Source organism: Pseudomyrmex gracilis, unplaced genomic scaffold (assembly GCF_002006095.1).
Source record: "Pseudomyrmex gracilis isolate BER0280 unplaced genomic scaffold, ASM200609v1 scaffold_38, whole genome shotgun sequence".
Lineage (NCBI taxonomy): Eukaryota > Metazoa > Arthropoda > Insecta > Hymenoptera > Formicidae > Pseudomyrmex > Pseudomyrmex gracilis.
Window position 1 is genome coordinate 624,452 of NW_018020622.1, and position 22,820 is coordinate 647,271.

Consider the following 22,820-nt stretch of genomic DNA (forward strand, 5'->3'; position numbering starts at 1 on the left):
TGTAAGTATGGATATAACGGTACCGTTTTTTACGATCAATATATTATTTTTTTTACGATCAATAACTTACTGTCCCGAACCATTCAAAGTCGTTTATCTTTTCAAACTGAAGTTTTGCTTTTTAACCAAAAACCGACAAACCGGATTTTTTTAAAATAAGTCAGCAGAATGTTGGTGCATTCTTCTTACCTAACCACATATCATTTTCTTGTTTATGACATTTTATTTAATTTTATATGATCTGTCACTTTTATATATTTTTCTTTGTGTTTCTTTCTTTGTGTACGATTGACATTTTTTCTCAAATAAAGTTTTAATTTTGCTATAAAAGTTACAAAACCTTAACAATTGTTTGTTTTATGGATTTTTTTAGAGAAGTAATAAATCTCAATCTTATTAATTATACACAATACAAAAGTAGTGAGATCAATAAAAAAAATAATTTATATACATCTGTAGCTACGATGACAAACTAAACGCAACGTAATATTTCAAGTTTGCATCCCCTCTCGGGATGCACGTTCAACGCAAGTTAAATACACGCGAACAGCATAACTTAGAAAATTATGAAAGCACGCTTGCACGCGGTTTATCCTCATTAAGCCCGCCGACTAAACTTAATTTTAAGGCCGCTGCTGCTAAAAGCTTGAATCTCATTTTTAACGCCAGGTTTAACGTTCATGCGACTATCATTGTTTTAGTGCATAACTTATAATCCTAACTGTTGCATCAACAGCGTGTGCGTTTTTTACTTCACAAACAGTGCTAGATTATGCAATTCAGAAACGAGTCTAAAACACGTACAAAGTGTCTAAAACTTTTTGACACAGACGAAGATAGATTGTCACCTTGAACAGAAAAGTCATGCACAGTTTACAGTAGTTATTAAGATATTAATTAATTACTCTGAGTTAATGAGCACGTAAGAAGCGATAGATCTGATTCTATAGAATACGTGTATAAAAAACCGTACGATTTTCAGTAAATCAATAAATCAATATCAGTTGATAGAGAAAAGCCGTGCCACACATCGCTCACCAATTCTCTGGCTCTCGTTGCTAGAAGATTATTACAAAGATTATTAAACAATTTTTCATTTGAAAATCACATAATTTTATATACACTTACAAAATCAAGCTCACCGTTTCTCACACGTTCATTAGTTTAAATTAATTAATTAATACTTATTATACAAAGTTTGCAAAACTATATGACTTTTTAATCCAGATTGACTTAATCTATCTTTACATTTTGGCTGTGTCAAAAAGTTTTAGATATTCTTTTTCGAATACAATAAGCGAATATAATGCATATTTATCAGAAAATGATACCTTTGTGTAAATGCAATAACAAATTTTTATTTTAACGACTACAAAAACCAGTTACTGGGTAATGCCAAATTAATATCTTTAATGAACAATTAACCAAGACGTTTTGACTTTATTTGAAGTTTATACTTAGTTAAGGTACAAATTCTTTAATAACGACACATTCTGTACAATTTCACTTATGATAGAGATTTTAAGAGAGAAAATAATATACTTAATACAAAATCTACTTTAACATATTTTAAAATCACATATTTATTACATGGAAAAGTAGTTTATATTATTTTTTACATATATTATTTGCAGGAACAAATACACACATTCCTTTTACACTAAAAAGTATTATCGTTATAAGTAAAAAATAAAGACTGCTAAAGTAAACTTTTGTTTTATTTTTGTCAATCGATCATTCTTTTTGACAATCGATTGTTTCTTAACAATGTCAAGATAAAACAAACTATGTACTTTAAAAACTTAGGAATCAAAACATCATCAAATAACATCTCTACCTACTCACCTTTAATATAGCTGTGTACATTGCGGTGCTAGTAGAGGGTGATGTGGATTGGCGGCGGGGTGGTCAGGGGGGCTCCGATGCAGGGCGTACCCCTAGTTGCCCCCCTCTGGACCCCCGCCGCCCCCTTGCTGCTGATGCGCAGCCGCCGCTGCCGCTGCCGCCGCCTTTTGCGCCTGCGCTTGCTTTTCTTGCTCGTTCAGTTCTTTAATCGCCTGGATCTCTTTCTTCAGCTTCATTCGTCGATTTTGGAACCAGATCTTGATTTGCCGTTCCGTCAGGCAGAGCGCGTGTGCCATCTCGATCCGCCTCCGCCTGGTGAGATAGTGGTTCGTGTGGAATTCTTTCTCCAGCTCCAGAGTTTGATAGCGGGTGTAAGTTTGTCGGCCACGCCTGCGCATTCCGTTCGCTCCTGTAAATCAAATCCCAAAATCAAAAGTTACAGCAGGTTTTGTTTCTCCTTTTTTTACTGCTATGTTTACTAAACATAGCAGTAAAATTATAGTCAAAATTTTCCAAGGTCTTTTTACTCAAATATTTGATCAATTTATAAATAAAACTGTTTTTAAATAATTTAACAATACGAAAACTATACGATGACAGATACAAAACCTTTAATTTAATATTAATAAAATTTATTTTAATTTAATAAAACTTTGAATCGCAAAAGATAATACATAAATATGTATGTTATGGCATAACGTAAAAAAATACTTAAAAAATGGTCTCTCCAAAAACACGAAAGATTAATTTACAAGTAATATTGGAGGTAAGTAGGTACACAGAGATAAGTATATAGGAAAGACACTCTCTAATAAGAACAGAGTGTGCAGAGTTTGTCGGCTCGTCAATCCACTCCGGCTTCTTATCTTGTTCTAAAGCGAGTTGTTATCTTTATGAGCAGCTGCTTAAGATACTTATTAAAAGAACATTCTAATGAATTTCAGGTGCCCCGCAGCGCCTTGGAGTTGCGAATATCAGCACCGCGGCGTTATAAATGAAACTCGTGCCGATAAAGGAAATGTGTAAATGGCTTAAAATAAAGCGTGGCGTGAGCCGTTTCGAACAAACGAGAGAAAGTAAAAGAGTATACGACAGCGAATAGGTACTGTTGAGCAGTCACTTGGGTACAGTAGCGGAGTAAGCCCCGCCAGTGGAGGCGCAAGCTCACCTTATCGGCCATTACTGCCTCGTAAAAACCTTCCCGTTTCACCTCTACCACCGGTATCCAACCTAAACCGACCGCTCTTCCCGATCGTAAGCAGTATTCCTTTTACTCGCTTTTTCGTCGCATACGGTGCGCGCCCAAGTGCATAAATATCCATAATATTACGATTTTTGCTTTTCCCCGATTTCTTCCGTATCCGCGACTTGAAGCAGTCTTTACAAAATGTGAAATGAACTAATGGCCGAGATTACTGTGAAAACAATTATTTTATATTTTTGCTACGCAATTTATTTAATACCTGCCGACAAATATTGACGGTTAATTTAATGATATCCTGTATTTATTTCGGAAGTTTCAAGTGCCGCGAATCCTCTCCAAGCACTCGCCATTTGATAAAAATTGAACACCGCTCTTTGCAGTTATATGTTTACGGATTAAGAAAAATGAGTTTGTTTTCAAATAACACGCAGCACAGAAACCTCTTTTATAGAACATATATATACATTTCGCTTTCCGACGCGCAAAACTCACTTTACTCGTTTCGATTACAAATCTAGGTGTCCAATAAACGCTTCAATTGTATCTCTACTGATCTGTTATCAATAAAACGCACACAAAGTGACACGATGCGTTGTTCACGTGTGTACACTGCGCACACGCTGTCGCAATTCCAGACTACTATTGTATCCCTATCATATAACGCGCCACACTGAAACAAAGTTTATGTCAGCGCGATGTTTATTATCGCTTTGTAATCAAGTGGCTTGCCGCCCGAGCTACTATCCCTCCGGCTACCTCTTTTCGCCCCCTTTCGCCACCCTATGACATCCCCACGATATTCTCATGCCAGGTTGTCACGCCTGGCTCGCGTTGAATAGAGGGGCGTGGGATTGCTGTGCAACGTTTTTAACAGTTATTTGTTGCACGGACCCCGCGTCGAGTCTGCTTCCCTTCTATCTCAAAATCTCTATCAAACTTTTCCCCCTCACACTTTGGCTGTAACAAAATTATTCTCCATGTCTCATTGGCACGCGCCATCTTGAAGCGTGTAAGAAACACTGTCAAAATACCGACAATTTGGAATTATTAATGATTATACATCATCTTTATTTCACATTTATTGCATACGGATAATTAAAAAAATAAGAGAAATGTCTACATGCGTATACACCCTCGAGTTTGCGTGTTTCTAACTCGCAAAATTACTGGATCTCATCTCCCATCACGTCTCACGCATGAGATATCGCGATCTAAACCAAATTAAAGGATGAAATATCAAGATTATCTTATCCCCTCTCTCACAAAGTAAAATGAGGTGCGCGTGGCTGTTTAACTCTGGGGGATGAATTTATACTGAGATCTTAAAATGCTTTCATTTGAAGGAACAAAGAAGATCGGCAAGACATTCCGGGAGAGATTGGTTGGCTGAACAGCAAAGCGGGAAAAACCCGTGGAGCACGTTTAGAACAGCGAAAAATATTTCGGTCGTTACTCACGCCTTTCTTGAAAAATGCTTGCCCGTATATTCTAGAAAATTTCAACCCCACGCAAACCCGTCGCACCTTCGTCCAACGAATTATTGTTTCAAAAGTCTAAGTTATAACAAAAAAATTTCGAGAATTACATCTTTTAAGCAAGGTAAACTTTTCTTGTTTTATATCTTTTCCGAAGTTCGTGCTTTACTACCGTGAAAAATGTTTTTCGCTATAAAACGTATAGAAAAAAAAAAGTCCAACAAAAGAAGGATATTGGAAGAATTGAAACGTGAATGACTAGAGATAATTTTGCCAAACAATCAAATGCTTCTTTCGGCTCGTTGAGAACAGCTTCAAATGCGAAGGGGAAATGCCGGTTGAAAGAGATCTGCCGGGTTTCGACGTATTCGGCCATAAACTGAGGTAGGGACCGACTTAAACTGGTTGCCAACTCTAACAAGAACAGCCAATACGTTGATTGCTGCTGGGGATTTGCCGATATAACTTTGCAAAACACGATGCCGGAGCTTTCGGTAACCCTCACTCCTTTTCCGTCTCTCCCTCGAATACCGTGCGCGCATATAACGGAGTCGAATCATACGCGAGACCAATCAAATCAAAGTAAGTGAATTGGGTCCATGAAGAACTTCCCGGACTTCCTCCTGAGATATTCCCCGTAGGCTTATTCCCTTGAGTTTCCACAACGTTGAGCAGTTTTTGTACGTAAACTATACATCACGCATGACGGATACGCTCGTGTTTCTACATTAGATAATACTTAGTAAGTCCTACAAGAACACGTTACATAGAATGCATTTTACGGATTATATCTGCAAAATAAAATTTATATCTGGCATACTTGATGTATCGATCTCGACTAAGTTGACGGCTTTTTTATATTTTATAAATCCGTGCACCAAGATATGAATCGTATTTGAATAACATCTCTTTATGCATACATTATAACTTAGCTAAATTAAATTGCTTTGTTATTTCCGTTTAGGCTCGTTTCCAGCGAGCATTCTGCAACAATATTCCGTCTCATTTGAAGTGTTATAGTCTGTTCACGTATCACCAGTTTTGGCCTTCCGGCACCATCCGGAACGCGCTTACGCTCTCGCGAAGAACCCTGTTTGCACGCGGCACGGGAGTACCGAGGACACTTGGTATGAGGAACGCGTAGCTACGCAGCAAGATCGTAGCTCAACGTGGGATATACCCTCCTCCAGCCTTGCCAAGGTAGGTAATCCTCTCGGGGGCGTGAGTTACTGCCTAGCGTCCCTCGCGCTCTACTCTCTTCTCTCCCACCTTCTTCCATACCTTCTAGGACCCCTCTCCGCTCCCTACGTTTCTCCTCCTTTCACATTCTACCAGGACCTTCGTCTCGTTTCTACCGGGGCGTCTCCTTCCCCACCTTACTCTCTCTTCTTATTCTCTTTCCTCTCTTAGGGGGCTGTCGAGAAAGCACCGGGAGAAAGTTGGAGGACGGTTGGCGGACGAAGGGAGAAGGTAAGATGTTGCTACGTGGCACAGCTGGAGCGCATTAGTCAACCGTAATTAATAAGTTATATACAACAGAGACTAACGAAGAGCGCGGCGTTACACCGCCGACGTCGTCTCTCAGAAAGGGAGAAGGAGGCAAACGCGCGACCTCTCCGGGGTGTGACGACGGAAACCACGACGACCGTAAATACATGCTAAAAACCTGTGGACATAAATAAACCAGGGTTGACGCTCGCAAATGAGGAACAGCAAAGACACATATTTCTTCAATAGCTACCAAGTACGACTAGTGGTCAGACAGAATCGCTTATGGAAGTCACGTGTCGTAAATGTGTCTAATAAGCACGATATTCTTTTACGCCGAATGCAAAGCTAATGAGTAGATCCAATTAGAGTTGCCGAATATCAACTGTGATAATATCTGTGAAGAGAAGTTAGCATTACTCAGAGTTATTTTTGGAACTACGCGAGACTCATAAACGAGTTAAATATGTCGCGTGTTTATAAAACAGCTCGTTATTCGCGCGATGAAGCTGTCACTTTAATTATTTTTATAATTAAGAATATTTATTGTCTACGGGTTAGATGTGCAAATTCGAAGATGAAGTTTTCGTAACCACTAGCTCTATCATCAACAATCAGAACCCTCGGTAAAATGAAATAGAGTACGTCGAAGAAATTATGCGTTGCGGACAGGAATGTCATCAACAGTGAGTAGGATGTGCTATAAGAAGACCGAATGGAGCTGTAGTCCACTCGAGAATAAGATATCGGCTTTACGTGCAAGCACTTTTGAATAAGCGCGCAACTACGCCGCGGGCAAGGTGGCGATTTCACTCCCACGCAAACAGCGTTTCGTAATGAAAGAGATAACCAATATTTTCGTAATACCAAACATCTACAGATCGTTTCCGAAATTTATCCGCTCGTAGATTATCTACTTTTGCATTTTTAATTCCAAGAAATTCAGAGTTTACTTCTTCAAACAAAAACGAATAATACAGAGTATAATAATGATTCACTTTTTTTTTTGTTAAGTAAAAGAAACTATTACTAATAGCATATCACGTAACTGCAAACGTTTTATTCGAGCTTCAATAATTATTTTTTCGCTTGTGATGTCAAAATTCAAGATGGTCACGGAACAATATCGAGAAGCTTTAATTTACGTCCCACGTATATCTCGTAAGACAACAATAACTTAATTACAATTGTGTTCTGATTAATTACAAAAATATTCTGAGACAATATGTATATTTTTTTAAATTAAATAATTTGTTGTTGTGATAAACACGATTAGATACATTTTGCAGAAATAGAACAAAGGTCGGTCACATAGATTATGGCAATCGCGCGCCACTGATCGAGATGAAAGCTCTTGTGCGTTTTAATGAGGTACGTGAATCGATACGTAGTAAGAGGCGTACCATTAACACGCTTCTGAGTTACGTGATTCGTTGTAATTCATCCAACGGCTCATCTGATGACATGGGGAGAAGACGCTGATTGGCTGACAGTCCATCGAAACATGCAATTAATCGCGAGCAAAAAGTAACCGGCCAGAGATCCCAACGATAATTTCGCATGTACCCCCAAGAAATTTAATTAACGCACACACGCAAACATAAGCCGCCCTTCTTTCTCTTTTTCATCTCTCGCCTCGTGACATTCAAGTGGCTATAATGGGAGCGAGAGAGAGAAAGAGAGAGAGAGAGAAAGTGAGAGATACAGTAAGTGAGAGAGGAAGGGGAAGATACGAGGTGGTTTCTCCACAACGAGCCAGCTGCTACTCGCGGTAATCGTAATAATTATGCAAAGACCGAACGCAACGGTGCATCCCGAGCGAAAGGGAAGAAAGAGAACGTGGGACGGGCACAAAAGAAGCAACTCGAAGGAAGATGGTGGTGGAGATGGCATGCAAAGGAGGCTCGGCATAGGTAAGCGAATCCAGCCGGTTGTAAGGCGACACCTCGGCCGCTCCGGTACATCTTTCTCTCTCTCTTCTCATCGTTTCTTCCCATCGGATAGAAACGACAAACTTTCCCTTTCTTGCTGCTTCTTCTTGTTGATGGTTTCCACGTTCTTTCCAAATCGTCATTGTTATTTTCCCGTTTCCGAAACCTTACATGAATTTACGTGACGATTTAACATTTTCTCTGTTGTTTCACGTTCTCGATTAGTTTTAAATATAAATACTGTTTATTATATGTATTATGTTAATACTTCAATAACACTAATTTATTTTAGCAACAAAGTTCCGTAATTTCTTGCAATGTTACTTTTACGCTATCCCAAGATATTCGATGAGCGATGTGTTTTCGGGCGAAAATAAGTGCCAAAGAAGGCGAGAATCCAAAAAAGGAATCTTGACGCGAAGGAAAGAAGAGAGGTCCAGGTACAGGTGGGTAACATCACGACACCTTCTAATGAAACGGATCGTCTGTCTTACTTACATCGCCGCGTATCTATAAACTCACACGCCTCGGTAACACGCACACGAAATCAACACGTGTGCGTGTATGTATATATATATCCGTCGTTGTAAGAGGGAAGGAGGAACATGGTTGTACCAGCGGGCAACCGACCCACGGAACCATCCATATATCTGCGTCCTAAAAGGAATTCAAGAATATATTTTACATATGCTTTATTGCCGCCTTATTTCCAACTCTACGCAACCGCAGCTCTCGAAGAAGATCACAGTGGGTGCGCGCGAGTGCATTCTTTCTCCGTTGAAAAAGCTGCGCGAATTAACGGATCAAGTTTCGCGTTTGCCTTCACGTGAAGGTTTTAAACATATATATATAGGTATAATCGTGATATTGATTTGACAAACAAAGGAGGAAGAGAGTTAGATCGTAATTTTATACACAACCAAATGTGTATCTTGGCACATCGGTTTGCTTGATATAGTACGAAGAATATCACGAGCGTAGAGACGAGGCATTCATGCTGACTCGAGATGTTCCAATTATAGATCCAGAAAAGCAGCAGGGAGTGATGTAAGTCTCCCACGTCTTCCTCTGTGTACATAGTCTACGTGTATGTCTCTCAAGATAAATGACTTATATTAACAAGTACGCGGAACTGTGTGATTTGATAATTTGCACGTAGGAATTGCCTTGCAGTTTGTTTTGCGTTCTTTTGCAACATGAGGGCTTCTTTCAGAGCGGAGCAAGACATAGAGAGGGCAGGTCTCTCGTACTTGTGATTCGACGAAGCCCCGGGGGGGCCTACCAGTACGTGTACAAGCTCAGCTCGAAGAGGGGACGAAGAGAGGGGAGAGCCGGTTTCGACGAATAAGACGCCATCGTGCGCTTTAACTCGCAGAAAACTATCATTACCGGCCTGGTTGAACTTAACTTCAAATTTGGATTTTCGGAAACGATACGTTAGATAGGCATCGCGCGGTGCGCAATTACTAATAATTGCAGCGAGCGACTTCAAAATTTGGAGGAGAGTAAATTATACTTGACGCGTCGAAAATTTAAAATGCGGCGCGCGGCGATAATGGTAGTATTGTTCGCACTCAAAGAGCCGCAACAAAAAACAAAAAGTAATTTTGCGCAGTCACGCATCTTTGCGAATTCATAGCTTTGCAGGTGCGTAACGTGCGCTACAATAATTAACTCAATTTCATCAGCAGCCAGAAATATTACAATATTTATTTGGTTTTCTTAATAAAATATGAAGTTTTATGGAGAAAAAAAATTAGCTCCATTATTCAACGTATTTCAGTTGTATTGTACTTCAGTTTTCATCTCTCGTGTGCGTGAATAGTAGGAGAAAGAGAAGAAGAAGGAGAAAGAGGAGGAGGAGGTTACAGACGAAAGTACGAAAGAGGCAAGAGAGGCGCGATTGTTCCGTAGCGCGAAAATAATAATGAACTCGCGTAAATCAAGAAAGTTCAGGCGAACTAGTTCGCAGGAATACTCCATTTGCGATATCTGCGATACGCAAGAGCGAGCTGCCAAAAATGTTCCCGACGTGGCAACCTTTCCGGCATATTAAAAAGTTTGCCATGTGCGGCCCGAGTGTTTTCGGGACAACGCGATGCTTTGCGAGAAAAAAAAAACCTGAGAAGTCAAACGAACGGAGTTGCCGAATGACAGCGTAATGAGTTTTGTTTCGCGTTTAAGACAATACTGAATTTCGACCGAATCCTCGAACGTTCTCCGGATTATCTCGGTTCCACGATCCCGTGTAAAAGAGGCGAAAAAACGGAAAGAATTGGTTTTGGCGAATGGTGGTTTTAGCTCTGTTGCAGGTTGGCCGGTCTCGCGGTTAAGATGAACGAGGCGGCGCACTACGAGATCTTATCCAAACGCAGCAGCGGCCACTGAATCATCCGCTTTGAATAGGGCTTCGCTTCACTCCCTATATTATATCTATAGATACTAACCTCATACCTATATACATGTGTGTCCACGAGACAATATACCCTCTTTCGAGAGTGTATATTGGAATAGAAAGAGTGGGAGGCAAAGAAACGAGATGAAGAAGAAATGAGAAAGAGAGGAAGAGAGGAAGAGACAGTCCTTTACGTAATTTTGCAATTTATAATATTATTCGCTACCAGAATCTTAATTAGCATAAATCATGCAGACTGTATTGCACCGACTATCTAAAAGTTCCTCGGTGAATTTTTACGGTGCTTGAAAATCGATAACGAAGAAGTCCTTGGAAAGAAACGTACGTTGTAAAGATTAACGAATATCTACAATTTAAGAAAAAAAAAATCAGTAAAATACGTGAGAAATGATGTTGTATTATGCAACGAAGGGATGGCATTAATTCATCGCAATGACGCGCTAGCCAATTAGCTTTCCGCGACTTTCATAGGAAATATAATGCCGAGAGCGCGTGCGTAACGCGTTGTAAATTAGAAATATTTATTACAGGAAGGTATATGATAAGCAATCCGTGCGAAGAGTGGATATTAACATTAAGTATATAGCTCTTATCGCATCATGCATGTACATGAGTCGCTTACTACGCTCAATGACTTAACGCGATACATTACTCTTCTCTGAGAGATCGCTAATTAGTGATATATTCATTATCCCGATAAAATATAACACAAGATAGAGCCAATCTGTATCTTACTGTCTCTCGACGGTAGCTAGGACGGGCGGGAATAGAGGAATAAAACGGGCTGTGCTCGAAAAAGAGGTTCGTGCCGTAATTGTAAACATTGGATTAATGCAAATGCGCGCTTAAAAGCTTAATTGCTTTGATAAAGCATGGCGGTGCATTAAATTCAAATGCATGTAAATTAATTCAAATTTATGAGAAATAGGTGGACGCGGAGCACTTACTGGAAAAGAGGGAAAATAAAAATTAGTCCCCGCGGGGCCAGCCCTTGCGATGAGACTCTTTTTTCGTTCTACCCCCTTCCTACCTCTCACGTTACCCCACGCCTTCCTACCGGTGTTCCCTCCGCCGCGCCCCCTTCTATTTCGCCAACACGCCATGTTGCCAACCAGATTGGCTGCGGTGCAAGTTTCGCCGATAAATTTCGTCTTCGGTTTTCGTTCGATAAATGTCGAATTTTAACACATCGATCGACTACAGCGGTAATTAACAAACGCAAATTTCTTCACCCGGGCTCAAGGGTTAATTGAAGTCAAAACCAATACATAATTCGCGGAAAATTCGATAAATATTTAATTATGTTAGTGACTGCACTTTCTTCGAATGATAAAAGAGAGATGCATACGCGTTATTTTATTTCTAAAAAAAATAATATTGTTAATAATACAATATCGAAAAAGTTACTCTCTTAAAAAAAATTGCGAACTTGTTATATATTGACAAAAAAAAAATAGCTCAAGACACGCACGAGAAGTCAGCTATACAAGATGTATGCGTGGAGATTCGTACGCGATGATAGCTTTACGTCGTTCTTTTGCAAAACGTAAAAGTTGCAAACCACCATGTAGCAGGCATAATGCCTGCGAGTCATGAAAACTGTCGACAGTCAATTTTATTAATGTCAGAGCTAACTTTATTTGATACATAGTTACAAGCGCTAATGAAATTACTACTGTAACTTGCTGTAATCATAAGCTCTTGATAAGGCGTTTGCATCACGCTATTTTGATATCACGCTGTAATCATCGACAGTCTCGTTAATATTGTATATATATTAAAAAATCTCACATAAAAATCTACATTTTTAATTCAGAAAAAAATATTTCAAGAGACGATTTTGTTTTAAGATAAAATTTAGCTCGTGCAAGACTCTTAAGTAAACTCAAAAACATCACTGAAAACATTAAAACGCGTGAGACATGTTTGCGAAACGATAGTCGTAAATGCGTAAATTAAACATAATATACGTACGGAGTTGCCGACATAAAAATCAAAACGCAGGTAGTCATTAAGGCAATCCACGCCCGGTATATATTGAGTTGTTATAAAGATATCCTTTAGCCTTTTTCTCACCGATATTCGCGTTTTCTAACCGCATTCAACGCATTATTATTATCGCACACCCGTCTGCCTTTTATATTTACAACGAACGAGACCGTTTATTTCGATTTGTTCGTTTTTCGTAAAGCAATGTAATTCTTCGCCATTATTTTATTTTGCAACTGCGCCGGCTATCATCGCTGCTCGCTAATTTGCGGAAAACAGTAATTATATCTTCTTTTTGTATGCGCGCAGAGAAAAAAAGGGAGTAAGTACAACCAAACCGTGACGTTGTGTACTCGCTTTTATTAAAAAAAAAAAAAAAGAAAAAAAGCAAAAATCTGTTTTCTTTACCGATATCCCAGTTTTATGTAACCATTATCATCACAAAATCTCTGTAAGACGCGAGCAAGCAGCTCCTCCTGCAAGCAATTATTCCCGTTCCGACCAGTCGAGCGCGACTCGCACCTCCACCACTCTCTTTGCTCCCGTTGCTCCCTCACTTCTCTTCTTCCTCCCCATCCGCTGTCCGCAATTTCATTCTCCTGATCTCTCACGGCTACGCGAGTTGCCTAACTAAAAGTCCTTCTCGCAAATTGTTGGTTATTACGAACATTACATGAATGCAGTTGTTAGGTTTATCGATACGATTGTGTTTGTGCCACCTCATCTTTTCTGTTCTGCAGGCAGTCCTCTTTACGTTAAATTTAACTTTATGTGTTTTCTTTAATAACAAAATTATTTTTTTTCGACTTGAAAGATTTTGATAATTGTAATTGTATTTAATAACAACTTAAAATTCAGTAAAAATTATGTTTCCATGAAACATAATTTATTATTTATTTAATTAATTATTTCTCGCATAATTATTTTTTGTTAAAGATTACAATATGTGTATACGTTTAATTTTTTTTATTATAAATAATACTAACATATAAATGTGTGATTAAATAAAAGCTTCGACCTCACTTTTCGTCTTATTCCTCACTTCTAATGCGACAAAAATAAAACCAGAGCTAGTAGATGTTCTCATAGGATATTCTAGTCGAAACAACGAATACGAATAGTCTACCTGACATAGAGGACGGCAAAGACGATAGAGCACGACGAAGAGAAAAACGAGATAGGACCTGATACAACAAAGAAGGACATCTCGAAGATAGAGAGTGAGAAAGAGAAATGAGCGGCGAACGATTGAGGAAGGTAGCCATGGGAGATGATGGAGGGAGAGGGGCAGACTGAAAAGCATCGCGCGGAGCAAAAGAGTGAAGCACATGTACGAAGAAGAAATGAGGGGCAGGTGAGGAGGCAGGAAGGGGGGATATCAAGAGCGGACCTCCCAAGTTGCGGTGAAATGGCGGATCATCATCGTCACATCATCCGTGAGCCGAATACTCTCATACATCGGTTATTAAACTGCTCCGATATATTGTGTATTCCGCTCGTCGTCGTGTTAAAAAATTACTGAGTACCTGAAATTCCCATTTATGACACGAACCGGGTTTTGCTATACATTTTTCTTTAGTTGCCGACCGCAAACATCCTAATGACTGCTTGTAATTTGTAAGGTACGACAATCAATTTTTTAGAATGCTTTCCAAATAAAAAAATACAATTTAAAAACTTTAATAAAAATACTGATATATAATTGAAATTACTGATATATAATATAAAATCGCTAGATATATTTGAGCTTTAATAACTCAAGATTGATTTATGAAAATATTTATGGATCTTATTTATTTATCTGTTGTACAAAAAATAGAATAAATTACAGACAATTTTATTTGTTTTGATATATAAATATTTATAACTTTTTGTCAACAATTTCTCTTTATAAAACATATCTTACACGATATGTCTCTTAATAAAGTCGTAAGCAACGCCGTCTTTTCTTACGTTCGTCGCTATTAAGTCGCAGACGAAGCTTCCGTAGATACAAGCGGTCGACGAATGATATTGAACCAACAGATATTAATTTGGGGGATGTACGAAATATTTCCAGACCGGGGGGATTCTGATCCCCAGGCGTGTAAGGGGAAGATAAGGCACGGTGTGCCTGGTTTGTAATCAATGGCTGCCAAGCAAAGTTATAACACGGATGACAAGTAAGCTTGCTTCGAAGAGAAAGACAGAGAAAGAGAGAGAGTGAGCTTGCACATGCGTAGTATTTTTTTTATAGAAAATAAATATCGTTGTGGAGATTAACATTTGCATACTCGTTTACTGATTAAAAAAATGAGAAAAAAACAAATTAATGAGAAAAAACGCAAAGTTAAAAAAGACAATCATGGATTCAAAGAACGTCACGTGCAAACAGATGTACAACCACCCCATTTCACTCAATGGAATACGAGTTTTCCGAATAAATTGGTAATTGTAATAGCGCGATGGAGAACTGAGATCAGAAAAATTGTGGACACGGACGGCCGCTATTGGCACGTGGAACAAGCGTAATATGATACGCAGCACACACCACGTGCGTCTCTGAGGATACCGCCATTATACTTGGGGAGCCGAAATTCCCTATAGACTACGTTTTTGGAATGTCGATGTCTACATCTGCCACGTATGTCGAGCAGTCGGAAGCAGATATATCAGCCATCTTCTTTACAAAAACACATTATTCATATGTATAAAAAATGTACCAGCACACACGTCCCGGTTACTAATGCTTGTTTTAAAAGCCGTTGCCGAGAAACTTTGATACGGAAAAAGTGGAATAATTTTGCCCGTTGTAATTTAATACATCTGTGGTTTTCGATTGAGATCCGTCCCTTTTCACATCTGAAATATGGATTTCACGCGAGTGCAATCATGACAAACAAAATTTGAAAATCCTCACGGATGTTCTGGCGGAATGGCGTCCCGCGCCATATGCCATTCCTTTTTCGGTGAAATTCGTCCGCTATAGTGACCAGACGGTGAATAAATCTTACAAAACCCTCTCAAAGGGGGCGGTCTGATCGAAAAAAGATCGAAAATTCGAGAAAATTATGACCGCTCAACCTATTTTATACGACATATTCGGAAAAACACGCTTCGCCAACAATTTACGAAATCCATTAGTATAGTTCAGTAACAATGAGGAACTATAAAATTGATTAAAATCAAGATATTGTGTGTGACTTGTTATACAACATTAGAGAACATGTTCACAATTGCGTCTTAGTTTTATAATTGTACATAAAAATTTGGATTACAAATTTATTATTACGTTTATGGTCTTTGTTTGCATATTTCGACACAAAGCAGCAGTCACATAAACAACATTCTTCTGGCTTCTTATGAATAAGCAATAAGTACTTTCCTTTTTCGCTCTCATCTTTTATTCTTAAACGTTATTTCTGTCGTGACTGAGCATTCTATTCCCAGGCGCTATTCTGGACTTGGATTGCCTCTACCCTCGCGGCATATCTAGATACACTTGCCAGTCAATATTAATGTCTTTATTAACGACACGATGTATACCTTACTTTTCTCTCTCTCTCTCCCTCTCTCTCTTTCGATTTCGCGTGAGATCGTGGTAGAGAGTACGGAGAACAAATGCAAAATGGAAATTATTGTAACACATCGGTAATGTATCGATTCCGATAATTCCGGTCACCGTCACCTAAAAGAGCAACCGCATTACGTAAACGCGCGTTCTGCTTTTGATAGAATCAGTTAATTAAGTAGCTTCGGTGCATGTCATAGAGCATACATCATACATACGCAATATCATTGCCATTGGCACGTGTGGCACATGATACATATCACATTGACATTTTAATATGCATAAGTCTGAGCTGTTTCACATCCGTTCGATATTATTCAGCAAACTGAATTTACCTCGGGTCAACCGTACGGGTCGTTAGACATTTTTCGTCGTACGTTGACCTTTCGCCCAGTTCGGTGTGTTTTCGCCCTTTGATTCCGAAAGATTAACGCGTTTTCGAGTGCTTTGCGGATGAGGGAAATATCGTAAGAATACGCAACATATAAATACGCGAACGCGCCACGTATGATCATATTGCGCCCATTAACATGGCGAAAAGTTGCTACCCGCTACCTGGAAAGCAAGGGAGCAGCAGCCACGAAGCCTTTAAGCCGCGCGGTGCAGGAAGTTTCCCCACTGATCCTCGGTGCTAGGCAAGTTTAAGCCCTGGGATTCCGGAGTTACTGCCATCATGGCACACCATGCACCAACACTGCCTATACGTATAAGTATAGCCTCTAGCGTGCCAGAACGCCGAGTGTACTCGTAGTCAGCGCGCCTAGCGTTTCATTCCGTCTCTTTTTCTCTCTCTCGCTGCCTCCGCTTTCGCCCCATCCCTTGTTACCAACCCCTTCCATCGGCCACTCACTCTCTCTCTCTCTCTGTCTCTCTTTCTCACAGCTCCCTTCTCCCTTCCAATGCTTCCCTCTACGGCTCTCTTTCTTTCTCTATCTCTTTGTCCCGCTCTAACTTTGTTTGTCTCCCTTTCAGTGCGCGCTTCCGTTGCTGAATCGTGCAACCACGATCTAGTGCATCCCTATCGCGACAACGATCGTTCTCCGGACCACGGTAGCTGATATTTATGACCTCTGCGGCGCGATGTTGAAGTAGTTAAATTGCTGATATTAAATGAGAAACCCGCGAGAAACTGCTCGCCCAGGATAACTCTGCACCCGCAAGGATTTGCGGCGGGATTTTGGGGCGAACGTATCTCGATAGATATCCGATGCGTTATTCCGCCTATCGGATTATGTTAATGCTAAGTCTGGTGTTTTCCCGTGTTTAAAGTTATAAATCAAGCGCTACTGTACAAACATAAAAAAAAAAAAAATGATGAATGTATAAAAAGTAGCGGCAGTAACCTGTTCTTTTTTCTTTTGATATTTTTTTAATTTAATAAATAAAAAATAATATTAAAACTGCAAAAATAATATTAAAACTTTAATAATTCTTTTTCAAATGAAAATGTTTCGAAGAGTTTTTTCAAGCTGCGCCAGTTAATACAGTTTTTTTCTATACACAAGTCAAGAGGTCGAACTCGAGAATAGGGTGCCATTATAGTGGTTAAATAGGGTCAGCCCAATTACACGAGACATCGTTAGACGGTTTACAACCGTCGATCTTCTCGTGAACGTTCCAATAGTTTCGACCTGAAGCACATTGGATTTATTCACGGATCGACAATACGGAACAAAGAATATGTTTCTAACTTACATATGTCAACAAGCCTAAAAATTTCTCAATGAGAAAAAATAGATCGAATTGCGGTATATACAAAATATTAATTAAATACAACAAATAATTAAAATTCTAGCAGATTGAATTTGTGTCAAAAAGTAACTCTTACATATAAAAAAAAAGATACCATAGATAAAATAAGAAACCAGTGAAGAGAAAAGCTACGTTGGTGTCGCGGTGTCTAGGTTCAACTTGAGATCGAAATGTCTCTTTCTCTCTCTCTCTCTTTTTCTCTTCTTTGTCGCTTCCATTGGCGAGAAAAAGGGAGAAGGAACGGGAAACCAACCTGTATACATCGTGAAACGAATTCCCGGCAGAGAAGCGTTCCCCCTCTAAGCTTCATGCAAGGCAAATCAACTTCCAGAAAGAAAGACGATATTCCCGGATTGTGCGTGTGTATGTTGTGTGTATGTGTGTAAAGTCTTTTACTTATATTTAAATTCGTGCACATGGAGTGAGCAAACATGTTTCACCGACGTGTCTAGGAAACACTCGGTGTAACTTTAACACATATGCGCGCGCGCTCGCGAGCGAATATAAATTTCAAAGCGCGCCTTTTTCTTGACCAAGGTAAAATGTCTAATTTCCGACTTATAGTACACTTAGAGAAATTGAACCCTCGGAGAATTAATCATTAGACATTACAAGATTGGCTAAGTCGCGCAGAAAATGTCTGTCTCTCTAGTGCTACTTACGTAAACGCCTGAGAATTAGTAATACGATGTGTGTACGTACACATCCAGAAATGCTTTAAATAATGAGTAGGACCGTTCAGTCGAAATGGAATCGAGATACACTTAAACGAATTGCGCCCAGTAGATAAATCATTGGAAACTGTGGGATTGATTTGCATATCCGGCGGAGCATTACCAGTACAGAGCTTCCGCTTTGTGCGGTGAAGGGATGAATCCAAGAGTAGGAGGGAGGAAGGGGTCTAAAGTCAGGGATGAGCATTCTCGAGATTGGCTATATTTCAGAGCAACCAAAATACTACGCGAACTGATTGAATGTGTGTGACGAAGTGTCGCGCAGAAACGGAGGGGATGCGTTTATTGTATACGTATTTCTGTATAAGTGTGTTCTGTATATGATACCGCGCGTATATAATCCCGCGCAAAATCGTTTTTACACATTTCAAGAAAAAGAAAATTCAAAAGTTGTTAATTAATCGATTCTAATCGCTGTTTGCGATATTTTGTAAAATCGATGCGGACAACAATTATAACAATTTTAAGGTATGCGTGACAGCGCGTTCGAATGTTGCGTGAAGAACATTGGTAAACATCAATTAGTACAGAGAATGAAATTAAGGGAAGAAAGATTAATGCAGAGGGGAATCAGAATACTCTTGGGCAAGCCCGTAAAACGTGAAGCAATAAACCAACATAGAATCTAATGGGCTAAACGTCCGGGAGATCGATGCTGTTAGATACTTACTGGATTACTTGTGTTCAATTACGTGCTCTTCGACAAGAAACATCCAAAATACTAATTCAATTATAATCGCACAATATCGTTATACCGATCATTGTGTGCGAATTCCGGACGTTATATAGTTAAATATAAAAATATTTTCCAAGCATAACTATTCTATGTACGCTATAAATTATAAATAATGCGTTAAATTATTTATAAAAAAAAACACTATATACAAATATGTAAATTGTTCATGTAGTCTAAGTTAGAGTTACTGAAATATTAAGGGATAAGCCAAACAATATAACGACCCGAAGAAATATATATGGAAATAAAAGTCACGAATGCGGAAGCCATTCGCACGGCCGCTCGTAAATACGGTTCTTTTGTACTTTTCCGCTCCTCTTTTTCAAGTATGTCTAGCTCGAAATCGCGCGAATCGTATATCGAAAATACGAGTGAAAGTTGCGAAACAATGCAAAGAACCTTAAAGGTTTCTTTCGACTCTTAGAAGAAAGATTGAGAAAGGCAAGAGATGTATGCAAGAAAGTTAGAATAAACGTAATCATAAAAGTAAGCAGAAGAACGTCTTAAAAGCAATTATCTCGAAGCTATTAATTAAATGTATAAGAAACAATTTAAGAAATAGATACTTTTTATGAGCGCCAAGTAATAAATAAGAGATATATCGCAGAGCATCGAAGAAAAGTTCAAGAACAAAAAACAAAAGATCAGTCCTTTAGCCCCGGGATTTCATTATATGTATGTGTAGCGAGTACGCTCGCGGCGCCATTATTCACGTATCTCTACTTGCGTGGGCTACTGTCAGATATAGTGAATTACGAAGATGCTGCAACGCGCAGAACTAGCGATCGTTGATCACAAGTTCCTGTAAAGTTCAGAATACAAAAACAAGTGATTTATTACGAGCTATTTCTGGCTTTTTCAACAGTAAAATTTAAATGTGCAAACTACTATCACGAATGTTTATTAATAGTATAAGTAAACTATTAAGAATGTTTAATTATATCACATATTAAAATTCACTCGATTGAAACATCGAGTAGATTATAATGCGAGCGCACGCGTGCGCAAAAATGTCTATTAATCTCAAAAGACTTCTCATGCAGAAAACGCGTTTATCAATATGTACTCACGCATATGTATCGCGTTCGATGTGGAAGAAGATATAACCATTAACAATAATGTTTTATGTATGTACGTACACACATTGAATCCCGGTAGAGACTGTGCGTTTTGTACGAAAGAACGAAAATCAATAAATAATCGAAGGAGTGGAAGAGCCGAGTACCTCCAAAAGAGTCAAGGAGACATCACCCGCCGACGAAACCCAATTAAGAAATGTTTTGTCCGAGCAACGAGGAGTGGGCATTGGGAGCAAGAAGAAGAGCGCGACGCGAGCCGAATAAGAGCACGAGAAGGAATGAAGAAGACCATGGCCGATCGAATATCCCAGCGTGAGTCCAGGGGGATCGAATCCTCGATCGAGAATTCGAGGCATATATACTCGCTGTATAAACCGGGGGTTTCGCATAGGCGGCAGAACGGCAGCTGTTTGAGCCCAGCAAATTAGTAGCCGGCGCGTGATTGGTCTGTTGCCGCCCTGTCTATATTGCAATACCATCGTCGCCACGCCGCTATACTTCCACCGACTGCGATGCCAAGCCACGAACGCCTCGGTACCTCCTGTACGTGTGCGTTCACCTTTATTCCCCTTTCCGTCTTTTCCTCTAACCCTCTTCGTCGCGCTCTCTTAGCGCACCCGAAACCCTTCCGCGGCAATTTAGTCGCGATATCTTTATGTCTGAATTTACGAGCAGATAATCATCGGAGGGATGTTCCGGCATTTTTCGGTCAAATTATTATTATTTATATTGCATTGCCCCGCGGACAGAGATCTAATGCCCTCGCTGGACATTAATTAACTCGGGACCGGCGGCCGATATACCGGCGAAAATGACTCTATTACCAAAGGCACTCGCTCAAATTATCGGTATCTATCGAAGACGACAATCGAGATGTAGTATGATCACTAGGTACATCGGAATTCCCTCTGGGAAAAGCCGAGGAAGTCTCGTCTATTCAAGGTCTAGAAGTTTAGACACGTGAGAAATTTGGTATCAAGTATTTCTTCTCTAAAAAAAAAAACAATGTGTCGCCCATTTATACAATCCGAATAAGTCACACAATAAAAATAACTATAACTCAACTACTACAGAATTTTCCATAAATATGACAGTTTTTTTATCACGATTTGCAGTTCGCCACGTGACGTATATTTTTTTTCGTATATGAAACCACTTTATCTCCGGAGATATATATTTTGAATCACAATATATTCCAGCTGCGTATTACAGGAAAGCAAAAGATTATTCGGTGTTGCACAGAATTAAATCACTCGAATGCTTTATGGATCTCCCTCCCCAACCATCTCTCTTCATTTTGCTCCGAGTATCTACCCATCTCCCTTCCTTATTCCTGTCCTTCGGCTAACTTCGTGTACGTGTTTCTTTTTCTCTTCCCACCACCTGCCCGTTATCCCTTCGCCCATGGTTCGCGCGATGCTTCCCGGAATTGAGTGAAAATAAAACTCTGAAGAGTATAGCACGGAATGAAAGAGAGAGATAAAGAGGGAAGGGGAAAGGGTTGTAAAGGGAACGGGGACGAGGAGGGAACGATCGTCACGGAACTCATGCAGCGTGAGTCGACCTGAGGCACGATCGCTGTTGCTGCTGATGCTGCTGTTGGTGCTGGTGCATCGCGAGAAGCGGCAGAGTGGTATCTACCTATCTTGATGCGATACAAGCAGCCACCTTCTATGCGATATAATCCCATTGCCGATGGGATCCGACGTGTTGCGCTGTTCAACGAAACCGTGCTAAGATAGAAGGAGCTATAAATCCTCACTAGCTACCGTCGTAGTACCGCAACGAGCTAGGTTTTCTTTGCCCTTATAAAGTCTAAGCTATCGATTCGCATTACGCAGTGTTTCTGTCAATAAATTACATTTAAACAAAGTTTATTTTGTTCGAAATTACGTTTCTCTTTTCCAATTAAACATTTTTTGTATTAAACCGTAGCGACAATCGGTATAGTCTCGTAGAATTATGACAATAGAATATCGCAGAAAATTTGTTTTCACTGCATCTTGCTAAAATTAAATAAATTTTTCAACAACAGCGTCTCGTTTTGTTTATTTATACGGTTTTGTGAAGACAATCGCTACAGTAGGTATTGTTTGCTTAAAATCTGGAGTATTTTACTTACGCAGGATGTAATAACGTATAGTGGCTATGAAGACAACTAGAGTCTAATGCTTACTTGTTACAAAATAGAACACAACTATCACACACACTAGAAAAATACATTTACAATTATCGCTGTAGTAAAATTATAACAATTATTGCTCTTTGAATTAATTCTGCGAAAAGTAGGTCTTCAATAGAACATATCATTACTGAAAGTTTTTTATTTTATCGTTTAAAAAATTGTTAGAGTTAATGAGACGTGGTGTAAAGCAGAACAAATTATCTGGTTCAATCAAATGTATGCTCGTTCCGCGCGTTCTAGTAGCACGCGTTAGCCTTATAATAGCAGCTTCGCTACGCATCATTAACGACGAAGATGAAAGATAAACCGCAGAAGTTATGTTAAGTTGTTGATCATAACTTCTATTTAAAGATATCAACGTAGAATTTTGCGGTTAAAGTAAAATTACATTGCTATTCATTCACTTTCTCTTATGTATTATGTTATAAAATATTGA

At 39.3% G+C, this 22,820-nt stretch overlaps 2 protein-coding genes across 3 annotated transcripts in view; both read right to left on the bottom strand.

Annotated features, from left to right (window-relative positions):
* Positions 1–1,910, bottom strand: part of LOC109852858 (homeotic protein antennapedia) — a 147,865-nt gene extending 145,955 nt beyond the window's left edge. Inside the window, exon 1 of one of the 2 annotated variants that reach the window (XM_020424413.1) lies at positions 1,846–1,910. The gene's annotated coding sequence lies outside the window, so the exon portion shown is untranslated. The remainder of the gene's footprint in view (positions 1–1,845) is intronic. The other variant, XM_020424407.1, reaches the window with a different exon arrangement.
* LOC109852860 (homeotic protein ultrabithorax-like) overlaps positions 1,650–22,820 on the bottom strand; it is a 69,423-nt gene continuing 48,252 nt past the window's right edge. Inside the window, exon 2 of the mRNA XM_020424416.1 lies at positions 1,650–2,254. Within this exon, the coding sequence (XP_020280005.1) occupies positions 1,938–2,254 (317 nt within the window). The 3' untranslated portion in view covers positions 1,650–1,937. The remainder of the gene's footprint in view (positions 2,255–22,820) is intronic.